The sequence below is a fragment of the Arachis stenosperma genome, chromosome 3 (genome assembly GCF_014773155.1).
Source record: "Arachis stenosperma cultivar V10309 chromosome 3, arast.V10309.gnm1.PFL2, whole genome shotgun sequence".
NCBI lineage: Eukaryota > Viridiplantae > Streptophyta > Magnoliopsida > Fabales > Fabaceae > Arachis > Arachis stenosperma.
Genome location: NC_080379.1, coordinates 38702127 through 38716444, shown reverse-complemented (window position 1 = coordinate 38716444; position 14318 = coordinate 38702127). Strand labels below are relative to the sequence as shown.

At 35.9% G+C, this 14318-nt stretch overlaps 1 protein-coding gene across 2 annotated transcripts; it reads right to left on the bottom strand.

Annotated features, from left to right (window-relative positions):
- Positions 1-116: 116 nt before the first annotated feature.
- Positions 117-7330, bottom strand: LOC130968901 (CRS2-associated factor 1, chloroplastic-like). 2 transcript variants are annotated; one of them, XM_057894394.1, is made up of 7 exons: positions 7058-7330; positions 4528-4632; positions 2311-2935; positions 2096-2223; positions 1779-2004; positions 1511-1638; positions 117-1291 (listed from the first exon to the last, which is right to left on the bottom strand). In XM_057894394.1, exons 3-7 carry the CDS (start codon positions 2879-2881, stop codon positions 290-292), a joined length of 2055 nt encoding a protein of 684 aa, XP_057750377.1. In that variant the 5' UTR covers positions 2882-2935; positions 4528-4632; positions 7058-7330; the 3' UTR covers positions 117-289. The 2 variants fall into 2 exon arrangements, with proteins under 2 accessions (XP_057750377.1, XP_057750378.1); XM_057894395.1 differs by lacking the exon at positions 7058-7330 and adding an exon at positions 5195-5406.
- Between the last annotated feature and the right edge of the window lie 6988 nt (positions 7331-14318).

Below are 14318 nucleotides of genomic sequence, written 5' to 3'. Positions count from 1 at the left end.
GATTTTTATATTTTTACTTATAAAAATTAAATTCAAGATATATTAATGATTAATGTGTTACATCAATATGTTCTGAAAAGAGATTATTAACAGATAGACTAACCATTCTCACGAAGTTAAATATAAAAAATTGAAATAGGCTTTTTTTATTGGGGCCTCAGTCCTTCAAAAAAATTGTCCGGAGTCGGGAATGAGTATTCACTTAGTACAAGATAATAGGTAGGACATTGCAAATTAACAAAAATAGTGCACTTGATAAGATCATAACATTTTATGATAGCAAAAAGTATCACATTAAGAGTTTTGCTAGTTCATCTACTCGTAATGTTCCTCGTGGTGCAACATTAAGAAATCGTTCATCAAAATTTGTTTTTCTTTGAATTTTAGAACTCTTTTGAGTCTTCTCCCTCTCACCTTTATCTTTCAAAGGAATGGCAGCAGTTTCTTTTCCCTTGGAGGAAGCGGAACCTTGTTGCTTGGCAGTTTTTTGAACCACAACCTTACTATGTCTCCTAAAGACTGGTCCGGAGGAAGCTGATTTGGCAAAGGAAACTGTAGTTTGATAAATAGTGTCAGCATCCAAAGAATCTTCATCTAAAATAAGTGCACATCGTTTCTCAACTGCTTCCTCCAACAACGATAAAATGCCTTTCATACAAGGTGCAGTTGACCTTGGTGGCCAACTGGCATCATCAGTTTCTGAACCATCTATAGTCTTATCGACTCGAGGATCTACCTTGCCATTGATATAACTGTCATTAGTTCCCAACATTACCTCAGATCCTAAAACTGATGTAGAAGGGCCATCACTGCAGCTTTTGTTATCCATCATATCCTCAGCTCCATTGCTTTCACTCCAAGCTTCCGAGGGGCATTTAGCATGGCTGTCATCATCATCCGACAAAGTCATATTAGAGATAATGCTCCCGCAAGACTCCGGCTCACCATAGGAGCCTGTAACATTGTTTATACATTCGGCTTCAGATTTTCTTGCAAGTGAAGTAGTACTAGTCACAGATTGCTTGCTATCTTCTATGGGAGACGACACCTCAACCTTTCCCAAAGCCAAATCACTTGAACTCGAAGAAATGCTAGTGTCATTGCCTTCATTCTCTACTGAATTCTCCTGTCGACTTGATGCTGAAACTTCTGATGCTAGTATTTTGTTATTTTGTTCATTGGCCCCCTTTGAATTATCTGTGGGATTTGGTAGAGCCGACTTCCAATTTTGCCCTCTCCACATAAGTATGTGCTCGTTTTCAAATGAAAGCAATACACATGGAACGAGATCCTACATTTAAAAAATACAGGAGGAAAAACGATGTTACAATAGCATCATCATAGTTTTTAAAGAAAACAGTCTTATGATATGTTAGGGACTTGGGCACCCCATAATACCCAAGTCCCTAACATGATATAATAGCAAAACCAAATAAACAAAAAAAAAGGCTTAAATCCATTTGATCTTCATTAAATATTGCATACAAAATTGTGGCAAAAATGTTTATACCCTTAGTTTGGCTCCAATCTTTCTATAGTCACTTTTATTTAGCCCTTGGCAGTTTATACGGACAAGTTCACACTCTTCAAATGCCTCTCTGACATTTTTTGCTAGGTGACAGTAAACACCATTTTTTCCTGCAACAAGAAAATATATCATTTTCTTTGCGTAAACAATAAAAATGAAGACAGATAAATGCCTGTTTGCCAGCAGAAAAGAACAATAATTTTGCTTCAAAGATGAATTGTGGTGGACATTCTCAACATTAAAGAGGTACCTAGCTTGCATATGGGAATTAATTCCCTTCCCTTTTTACGCATTTCAGTTACTTGTTGTAGCGTTAAACCTTCTGGAACTCGCTTAACAAGCTTAGGATATACTGGAGGCACAGGCTTCCACAGCATCAGGGGAAACCGCGGCCGTGTTCTATAGTTATAGTTTCTGCCTCGGAAAAGGTACAACACACCACCCCTTCTGTAGATTATTTTCCCCCCTGTCTTCTCCTGGTAAACCAAATAATAACATTAGGAGGCTAGAGAAACATAAAGAATGAAGCAAGCAAGAAACAAAAAAGTAGGAGAAGAAGATAGTAACCTCTAACTGGTGGCAGACATTGTCCATATCAACTGTACAAACTCCTTTGCACTTAATCTTGCAGACCCTCTTTCGCTTCCAGTGAGCATGAATATTGTCCAACATGTTATGCGTCAAACCATCTCTACCTAAATAACACAACAGGTAAAGCTTTTCCTTTTCCATTCCCAATCATCAATTAATTCAATTACAATGACGACAAAAATAAAACTAACCAATATTGAGTTGGCGATTGGTTTTGACGGAGCTTCTAACCAAAGCGTCGATCTCCTGCTGAGTCAAGGGCTCACCGAGAATCTCTTCTCTGGAGGAGACGTACCGGGGAAAGGTGCCGGGAAGAAAAGGACCGGGGGACTGAACGGGCTTTATCCCTTTCTTGTCGGGCGGAGGAAGCACGAAGGAGTCGAACTCCTTCTGCTGCTTCTTGCTGGGTGGGAGTGGGGCCCGGCCCGTCCATGGGCGGGGTGTGGTGGCAGGGCCGAAGGGGAGGAAGGGGGGCTCCCGGATCTTGAGTGGCTTGGCCTTGGGAGTCTCGGTGTAGCTGTACTTGAACTCGAAGGGTGCACCCTCTATCACGTACGAGAGTCCATCTTCGCCAATCTTGATGTTATCGGGCGGTATTGTCAGCCGTTTAGGTCTCGATTTGGGGATGTTGGAGAACTTGAATGCCGGGTGCTGCTGGTGGTGGCGGTCGGTTAAGTCGGAGCGGGAGAACTGGAGCTCCGTGGATGGGCGTGAGTTGGATTCGAGGGTGATGGGAAAGGTGATTGTAAGTTTCAGAGCCATGAAGATGGAGATGGGAGAAGAGATAACGGTGACTCACATAATTTTACAGTGCACCTGTATATAGGAAACTAATTTGTTAATATAATTTATTTGGTGACTTCTAACTAACCCTCTCATAAACAGAAGATTAAGTATTCTCAATGACTTGTTTAATTATTATTAAAAATATTTATTTTTGTCAAATCATCTTTTTAACTTTAGTTAATTAAACTAAATTATTAAAGCATGATAAACCTATTTTATAAATTCCAAGAGCTTTCAAAATGCGCCAACGAGCTGTAGCTCAAATGGCATAGTTTCCCCTTTTCACCTAAAAGTCTCGGGTTCGAATTTCACTCCTAATTTTAGAAAATAAAAACAGCTTTCAAAAATACAAACTGAAAATGAAAGTAAAAAAAAAAAAACAAAAACGAATTAGAAGTTGAAAACAAGGGCAAGTAGAGACTATGAATGGTGGAACAAATTAGAGTAAATCACTGAATGCAAGAAATTCTTTTATATAATGATTTGTCATGTCTTTTGTTTGCTGATTTTATTTGAAGTCTATTAGGCATGTCTTGATTGTTAGCTTTTATGATGCTTTTGGTATAATTTTGTATTATTTATGATTTGTGATTATACTTAATAGCAAGACAGAAGGGGATGATTTACAAATCAAAATTCTTCTTCCCAAACTTGGGTGGAGTATTAATCAACTATATAAAAAAACAAGCTGAGCTAATTCACAAAGCATCAATTGTGACCATGCCCTTAAAAAGAAAAACAAAAGTCATCCTATATGGAGTAGTTCATTCTTGTTCACCTAATCACCTTTGAACAAATCCATACTCAATACAATCCAAATCAAGGTTCTGAGAACCGGACCGGTCATCGAACCGCTCTAGTCACTAATTTACTGGTTTACTGGTCCAACCAGTCTAACCGTGGTTCAACTGGAAAAACCGTTTTAAAATAAAATAATAAATAAATTATAAATAAACATTCTAGAATATAGAAGCAGCTTGTGAGTGACTATTGAAAGAAATGTCAATTCAAATAGTACAAAGTGTGAAGATATCAGATAATACCATGATATATTGAAAGAAACCAATAAAAAACACTATAATCGCTGATCCAAGAAGTCCTGAGAGAATGCAAAGCTAAATTAAAACAGTAAATACAGAAAGTAACATTTCGAAGAGAGATAACAAGTATATCAATACTCAATACTCTTAATTGTTATTATCCTATTCCGCAACATATGCAAGCTATAATGAACAAATACTTCGTTTCTACTCAAATATCTGTACCATAGGCGTATCTGCATCATATACTATTAAATTAAACTTCCTAATTGTGACTATAGTTTTGATGAAATGGTCGTATTTACATATTCCTATTTGTGCAAAACGGAAGGCCAGACTAGCTAGCTTTATTTCTCTTACAAGAAACTAGTATAACTTGGAAAACAACAATGACAAAGCCATGAAGAGATTCCATTAGTTTCTACTAAACAAAATAATTAGATCAAAACTAAGGGTGAATTTTCAGTATTAAGAAATCAACTGTGTCTCTTGAATCTCCAATTCAATTATGCCAGTGATCCAAAGAGTTGACTTACTATACAATAAACGAGTGCAGAAATAATAGGAAAGATGAAGAGGTACCAGAGGGCAGAAAAGAGTTAGTTTTCTTGTTCTTGTGAGTGTGAGCACGCGCTGACGCTGTGGAAATCCTTTTGCTGGTTCAGATTGCCATTTTCCTTCTCAGTTCTGATAAAGAACATTGACAATTGAGAAAGATGATCAACACAATGCAAGTGAAGAGTGAACATTGACAATTGAGAAAGACGATCAACACAGCAGGGCCACAAAACACACAACAGCACACCAGAACCCAGAACCCACAGCAGCAGCAGCACAGCCAGAAAATTAATAGCAGCACAAAACTAATACTACCAACAGCATTCAGCATTCAGCATTCAGCATTCAGCATTCAGCAACAAAAATTATCATTCAGCAACAAACAGCATTTGATTTGATTTCTATTTTTAGCATTCAGCAACAAACATTACAAAACAGCAACAAGTAATCCCTAATCACACTAAACCTGAAATCAATAAAGCTAAACAAAAATTTCAATAATGATTTGATTTCCATTTTTAGCAGCAGCAAGAAAATTTCAACAAAAATTTCAGGAATTAAAGAAAGAGCAGCACCACAAAATCAATTATTTGATTTTCCATTAATCCATTCACAATTTCACATTCAAAAATCAGCAAACAGAGCATAAAAGGAAGAGAAGAACCGAAGAAGTGAAAGCAGTGCCGCTAACCTTCGACGGAGACACAGACGGCGACCGGCGAGACGACGGCGGCCGACGATATGGCGGCGAGCTGCTCCAAGTTCGAGAGAAGCCAGGGAGGACGGGGACAGGGGGAAGGAGGACGCCGAGCTACAAGAGAAGGCCTGGGCTACAAGAGAGGACGCGGAGGCGCCGACAGCACGGACGGCGGCGGCCTACGGCAGAACTGTTGCAGGGAGAACCTAGGGTTTTGGTTGGGTGATTTTGAACTTTGCTTCAGAGTTCAGAGGGATAAGTGATTCACGAATTGGGGGTGGGGTGGGTGTTGGGGGAAGGGGGTGAGTGAGTGAGGGATAAACATTGGGGTTTTTTTCCTAAAAAAAAAACCAAAAATGACGCCGTTTCACAAGAAATGGTCGGTCCTAAATCCAATCCAACCGACCGGTTCAGCAGTTTCTGAACGGTTTGGAAATTGGCTTTTTTAGGAAGAAGACTGGACTATTTTCAGCGCTATAATTCTCTTTCGTCTCGCATCGGCTTTTAAGTGGAAATATTTAGAGTTCCTATTCCCTAAACTTGATAATGTCACATTTAGATATTTATTGTCAATAAGCCTCTTCTTGAATCACAATAAACTCATACTCCTTCCACAAATCTTTTTAGAGCTTATCAAAAACGGAATTTATTATATTCTATTATATATTTCTGATTTTAAAGTTAAAATTGTCACATATCATTTTCTGCAATTGAAATCAAATTTTTTTTTTCTAAAATTAAAGAATTCTCCTCTCCTTCTTATTAATTTTTTTTGTTTACAATGATATGTACAAATCACTTATAGTACACAACTACAAACTAACTGGAAATAGATATGAGCTTGGATGCATGATTATATAGTGCAGTGAGGTGAATTTTTGTCTCTGTTGTTAACATGAGATGTCTCCAAGAAACATTATAATATTCATGAATTCACACAATGTTTGCTCTAGGGAACCAAAGAGCATACATACTGGACTAGGCAAGTAATGCTTAACTATGGCATAAGTTGCTAAGAGGCTGCAAGCACAGAGGAATCGTGAATGACCCTTGGAAACTTCAACAATTTCCATTATAACAATAATCTTAGCAAATTCCCTGACACATAAAACCCTTGAAACAAAGGTAATTTTGTCAGCCCAAAACTTTGTACCGGCATTATTAATTGTATTCCAATTCCCCCCTTAATAATTTGTAAAGAATTAAAAAAATAAATAAATTCACTATTTATATTGAATTAGCTAGAGGCAGATGCATGTTTACCAAGTGATGCAGGATTGTTTATCATTTCACTGGTAATTGAATATGTGTCTCCAAAGGAGAACTTAAATTCAGGGAACTTTGATGAGTTCAAATCTAGCAGCATATAATACAATCCATAGTTGAAGAGTTTAGCAATGAAAATGTACAAAATTTCAATAAATATTACTAAACAAGGCAAGAACGAACAACCATCATTCAGCAACAAACATTACAAAACAGCAACAAGAATGAAAACCAGATAAACCCAATCATAAACACTATTACCAAATTAAATAAAAAATCAACCAAAAATCACCTTGCAAATCCAATTAAAAATAGCTTTTCACTTTGTACCCTAAACACCAATTAAATCACATGAACCAAAATTATTTTGAGGGAAAACAGCACAGTTCAATGCTTATGAGTTTACTGAGAAAAAAATGGCAACAGCAGCAGAACAAATTAGTTATCATTTATCACAAATTTCATATTCAAAACACAAATAAATAATCAAGTAATCAGAGACATTCAAAATCACAAATCACTACTTCAAACTTCAGAGACATTCAAATTCAATAATCCAAAGTATTCAACAGAAATCACAGTGCCACTAACCTTCCACCACAGCAGGACGTCAACGGCGAGACGACGGCGCAGCAGCTGGAAGCCTCGAACAGCAACTTCACCGGCGGAATGGATGACGCGCCGAGCTAGAAGAGAAGCTCTGGCCGTATGCCTTTGGGACAGGGGAAGGAGGAGGCCGCGAAGACGCAGACAACCACGGACGGCGGCGGCGGTTCCGGCGACGAAGTTGGGTTTTGGGTCTGACCGTCTGGGGAACCTTAGGGCTAGCTGCTTCGATGTTCGAAGGAAGGGGTGTTTGGTGTGTGTGGGGGGGGTGGGGGGGGGGGGGTTTGGGTTTTCACTTTTTTGTTTTTTTTTATAAAAAAAAGGGATAACGACGTTGTTTTATGCGAACCGGTCGGTTTCCGGTCCGGTCCAACCGGCCGATTACCGTCCGATTCATCAGTTTCTGAACGGTTTTTGTATAAGCGGTTTTAAGGGATGGATCGGACCATTTTACATGCCAGTCCCCGGTTGAACCGGTTCAACCGGCCAGTTCTGTCCGATTTTCAGAACATTGTTAAAATGTGCCACATATTACTCTTTCTGACTTTCATTATAATTGAAATTAAATCATTTCCTCCAAAATTAAAGAATTATTCCATCCTCTTTACCAATTTTACAACCAACATGTATCACATGTCACTCCCTCATTACAATTAAAATTAAATCTTTTCTTCCAAAATTAAAGAGTTTTTCCCTTCTCCCTCTTTTTTTCTCTATTTGACTATTTCTCTCATTCTTTCAACCACTTTATCTATTTTATATATCATTAATTCATTATTAATATCAATGATTATTACTAATTTGACAATCAAAATATGCAACATGACATTCTTTAATTGTATTAAAATTAAAATTAAAATTAAAATATACCTATATTATGTATCATATATTACTATCTAATTTAATAATCAAATGTGGCACATGACACTCTTATTAAAATTGAAAAAAAATATTTTTTTCAAAATTAATAAACTCCCTTCTTAAATTCTCTCATCTACCTCCTTCTATTTTTCTATTTTTCTCTACTATTTTTACTCTATATATAATTTATATATATATATATATATATATATATATATATATATAGTAATTTGACAAATCAAAATATGTTATCCGATCTTTTCTTACAATTAAAATAAAAAATTTTCTTCCAAAATTAACAAACTCTAACTCTCACTCTCACTTCATCTTTATCTTTCTCTCTCTTTTCTCTCATTCTCTATTTTTCTATCTTTTCCTTCTACAAAAAATAAAATTAAAAAAATAATATAATTTAAATAAAAAATATTATTATTATTATATACATAGTTTTTTAGTTTTTTATTTACTTTTAAATTTCCACCGCTTATCTTCCTAATTTATATTTTTATTTCTTTTCTTTCAAATATTTATTATATATAATTTTAAGAGAATATTAATATTATAATTAAAAGTTAGAATCAAGATTTAGTTATTTTAAAAAAAATAATTTTGAGTTAATTTTATAACTATCAGTATAATTTTTTATACTAATATCTAATTATATTTTTATATACATAGAAAGAAAAAATATTATTTTTAAATAGCAAGTATAAAAATTAAATATTTCTATTTGTGCAACAGACTTAACAGTTAACACCTAATTAAATGTAAAAGTATATATGTTAAATTGTTTTAAATTTTAGATAACGAATGTTAAAATTAATTATTAATAAAAAATTAAACTTTTTCATATAAAAATAATAAATAAAAATCTAATGATTTATTTTTTTATCTACAGATACATTAGTCTTTTTAGTCAAAGATTTTTGTCAAGTTATAACTTTTTTTTTGTAAAAATAGTTTGATTTTATAAATTTTTTTGTGCTATACATAATGTATACTGTCAGAACAAAATAAACCTTAATTTTAAAAAATTTATATTTCTGTAATATTTTTATGAGTAAAAATACTAGTTATGACTAAAGGAGCGTTTATTGTTTATGCGTTCCAGCTTTTGGAGAATATGCTATTTTTTCTTGAATACGTAACCAAAGACTTCCTTATTTCAAACCTTGGCTTCTTTCATGAAGTTGGTTATATTCCGAAGTCTCCGCCAGCTATTCTTAAACATACAATAATAGTCTTCATGCAAGACCCAACAAGCAAGAAATTTAAAAGGTTTTGCTCCTTTATCTTTATTATCTTTTTGAAAATCTAACAGAATAGAGAGATGATCTGACTTTAACTTAAGAAGGTATTTGACATTAGCATCTAAAAAGAATAAGAAAAATTAACTTTATTTACTCAAAAATCAATCTAGTCTCTTTTACCATGTGAAAAGGGTCCAAAGAAGCCCAAATCTTTTAATTCACAATTAGACAAACAATTATTGAAATTAGCAGTATCTAAAAAAAGATTAGAGGATCCTCCTGTATCATTTAGTGAGAGAATAGAGTTAAAATTCCCTTCTAAACACTAAAGTCCATCAATATCGTTGACAATGTCTTTTGGCTTTGTCCGAAATTCATTTCTTTCTCCCACTCTAGGGTTACCATAAATAGCTGTGAAGTACCAAGGAATATTGTTCAGCCATTACACTTCCATATGAATAAACTATTTATGAATAAGCAAAGGTTTTATGTTATAGGTGTGCTGCTTGCAAAGGCATCAAGACTGTGTTTGTTTCTGAGAACAATATAAGGCAAGATACTAAGAACAAGACACAAAAGACAGAGATACAAAATTTTGTATTCTTGTATTCTATTTGGTGATAAACTAAAACAAAATATGAAAATTCAATTTATTCTTATTTTCCAAAAAATTTGAGAAGAAAGATATAATAATGAAAGATATAATTATAAAAAATTAACAAGAATAATGAAAGAAAAAATAAAAAATAAGTTGGGTCTCTTATTAGTATTTATGTGTCTTTCTTGTCACGATGGACACAAAATACACTAATTCAGTGTCTCTTGACACAATATTCCTATCCATATCTCATCTATCAAATATAATTTTGTGTCTCTATGTCCCTGTCTCAGTGTCTTGTTCCTATAAACAAACGCAGTCCAAATACCCACAAATAACTTTTAGCATCGCTTACACACCAAGTATCAAAACCATGTTTTCAAATAATAGATTCTACTTTAACTCTAGAGACATGAGTTTCCAAAAGAACACAACAATTAAACTTATATCTAATCATGAGATCATAAATAATGGATTTGAAGCTTTTAGTAGAGACTCGGCGACAATTTCAAATTAAAATATTCATAAATAAAAGACAAAAAGAGGATGAATATGAGAAAGAAAACCCTCTGACTAAACGAGGTTTGGTTAGGCTTCCATGGCCTTTGGCCCCTCTTCATTTTCTGCTATTTTTGCAAGAGCATCAACATTTTCTGTTGAGTTCAGATCAATGAGCATCTTGTCATCTGCAATGCTGTATGATTCTGTTCTTAATGGCTTGTCATTGTAGTGTTCCTTGCCTTGTTCTAACTTTTCTCTACCCATTATGCCTCTCATTTGTTATGTGATCATTAGCACTATTAATAAGAGTGTAATGGCCTAAGTAAATTTCATTATTTAATTTGCTAAACTGTCTTCAGTATTCTTGATGCTCTTGATCTTTCTTCTTCTTGTCTAACCTTTAATTATTTTGTCTAACCTTTCATTATTTAGTCTGAGGGTTGTTAACTGATGCTGATTGATCTTAAAGTTATTTTTTAATATTTTTTGTGTTTTTTTCTTTAGCAAATTTACTAGCACTCATTTTTATATTAGTGCTCGTAAAACCATGACTCTCGAGTGAACAGATGTATGTTCATCTATCCTCAACATTGTTCCAAGGGTTTTTCCACCTTCCATAAGAACTAAGAAGTATACGTTACATAATTCTACTGGGAGATTGGGATTGCGAATTTAAACAGCATCCTTCTAAATCTCACTCTAGATATAAACAGAGGTCTTCACCTTTCTACCAGTAGGTAGTGATCAGCAATCATTTATGGACATTCGAACAAAGCATAAGAGTAGTCCTCTTGGCTAGAAAATCTTACCATAAAGTGGCCTCCAGCAAGATTCATCATGCAAACTGCTTCTCTCTTTGTCCACCTTTTGGTCATCCATTGTTCCATCATCTACGGATTAGAATTTTTCCTAGGGGTTTAACAATTAGAGCTTGCTTCTGGCCGACACCACTCATCGTAGTCCTCTAAGGACACATCAATGACAGGGTCTGGATTGAAGGGAGTCTGAGGATCCTCCATCCTCTCCATCGGGTCCTCATCGAAAATGTTGTCTTCGGGGACCATTTCTATAATTTCATAGGGATTTAATTTGTCCAAATCATCAATCATTCAACAGCATATCCTTATAGGAGGGCTTGCTGGGTTTAGTCGCATAAGCATTAGTAGTTCTTTCTCCTTTAAAAGGTGAGTTAGGATCTCTATCAGCCAAGATTGAATCCTCCACTTCGTGTACTATTTCCATATTTTTTTGTTGATCTTGTCTGTTCATTTGATTTTCTTTGTGCTTTTAACCACCAGATTTTCCTCCTCCGGTGATCGTTTTTCGGTGCCTACAAAGTTGTTGACGTACTCATAATACTTTTATACTATAATAACACTAAAATAAGTTAATTATATCATTTATAATTAGGGTCCATGTTTGTTGGTAAAGATTTAAAGAGAGTTTGGTAATGGAACACGTGCACGTTTATTTTGCATAAGGGAAGTTATCACTTGTCAGCTCATGAATTTGGTGTATGATAGATGGTTAGTTTGATTGAGCCTAGCCAATGCAATTACAATAATTTATTATTTTTTTAGTGGTTAGTAATGGGCTGCATGAGTTGTCACACAACATGCCAAACTTTGGAAGGGAGCCGATAGAAGGAAAAACAATCACTATCAAATCAAACAGCCAAAAGGAACATAAAGTAGACAGCATTAATTTAGTAGGATAAATCATATCAAGCAAAGAAGTCCCATTTAGAAACAACAAAAATGTTATTATGGGAATCTGGGAAAACCCAGAAGGAGTTTCCATCTCTAAAATGGGACGCAACAAAGTTCTGATAAGCTTTAAGGATATGTAGAGAGGTATGCAGACATTGAAAGGGGGGCCATGGAGTATAAAATGTCATCTCTTAAATCTCCAACTATGGTCACAGCATGAATCAATATCGGAGGTCAGCCACCAATATATGGAGTTTTGGGTTCAGATACATGGACTACCCTTGGAAAACATGAACAGTGAAATAGGCAGAATCATTAGAGACATGATGGGGATTGTTATTGATGTGGAAGATCCGATGAGGAACCATGTACTCATGAGAACTTTTCTAAGGGTAAGGGTAACCGTGGATATTCTCAAGCCTTTACCCATAGTTCATGCAGTAACAATCTTGAAGGCGCTAGGGGTAGACCAAGCCAAATCTCTGAATAGGAGAGAGGGAAGAAGATGGAAGCAGAGCAAATCACAAGAAGCGGATGAAGAGGCAGAGACACGTGACATCCAGGACAACTATGAGAGAGTGGAGGAACTACAGGAATCTGCAGCCAGCGGAGTAGGTAGAAATCTAGAAGAGGGAAGGAAGGAAAAAGGAAAGAAAGTAGCATCAGAAAATCAGGAGCAGTTAGGGCAAATGGATCTCAGAGCTGCAAAGCAGGTAGAAAAAATCCCTCTTAATCAGTTGAGGATGGCATAAAATCAAAGAAATTACAATAGAAGAGTCAAGAAGATACTAGAGAAAATTATGACAAATGATGAGCGGATAATTTATACACTTTTTGGCATTGTTTTTAGTATGTTTTTAGTATGATTTAGTTAGTTTGTAGTATATTTTTATTAGTTTTTAATTAAAATTCACTTTTCTGGACTTTACTATGAGTTTGTGTGTTTTTCTGTGATTTCACGTATTTTCTGACTGAAATTGAGGGTCCTGAGCAAAAATCTGATCCAGAGACCAAAAAGGACTGCAGATGCTGTTGGATTCTGACCTCCCTGCACTCGAAGTGGATTTTCTGGAGATACAGAAGCCCAATTGGCGCGCTCTCAACGGCATTGGAAAGTAGACATCCTGGGCTTTCCAGCAATATATGATAGTCCATACTTTGCCCAAGATTTGATGGCCCAAACCGGCATAGCAATTCGGCCTCAGAAATTTCAGCGTTAAACGCCGGAACTGGCATAAAACTTGGAGTTAAACGCCCAAACTGGCATGAAAGCTGGCGTTTAACTCCAGAAAAGGTCTCTACACGAAAATACTTCATTGCTCAGCCCAAGCACACACCAAGTGGGCCCGGAAGTGGATTTTTCTGTCATTTACTCATTTCTGTAAACCTTAGGATACTAGTTTACTATTAATAGGATCTTTTGACATTGTATCTGTACCTCATGACACTTTTACACGTTTCATTGTGTACATTCCATGGCATGAGTCTCTAAACCCCATGGTTGGGGGTGAGGAGCTCTGCTGTGTCTTGATGGATTAATGCAATTACTACTGTTTCTTATTCAATCATGCTTGCTTCCATTCTAAGATATCACTTGTTCTTAACCCGGATGAATGTGATGATCCGTGACACTCATCATCATTCTCAACTATGAACATGTGCCTGACAACCACCTCTGTTCTATCTTAGATTGAGTAGTTATCTCTTGGATTCTTTAATCGGAATCTTCGTGGTATAAGCTAGAACTGATGGCGGCATTCAAGAGAATCCGGAAGGTCTAAACCTTGTCTGTGGTATTCTGAGTAGGATTCAATAACTGAATGACTGTGACGTGCTTCAAACTCCTGAAGGCGGGGCGTTAGTGACAGACGCAAAAGAATCACTGGATTCTATTCCGGCCTGATTGAAAACCGACAGATGGATAGCCGTGCCGTGACAGGGTGCGTTGAACATTTCCAATGAGAGGATGGGAGGTAACCACTGACAACGGTGAAACCCTACATACAGCTTGCCATGGAAGGAGCCTTGCGTGCTTGAAGAAGGAGACAGTAGGAAAGCAGAGATTCAGAAGATGGAGCATCTCCAAACCCCAACCTATTCTCCATTACTGCAATACAAGTAACCATTTCATGTTCTTTTGCTTTTTACAATCAATCCTGATAATTTCTGATATCCTGACTAAGATTTACAAGATAACCATAGCTTGCTTCAAGCCGACAATCTCCGTGGGATCGACCCTTGCTCACGCAAGGTATTACTTGGACGACCCAGTGCACTTGCTGGTTAGTTGTGCGGGATTGCAAAAGTGTGATTGCAATTTCGTGCAC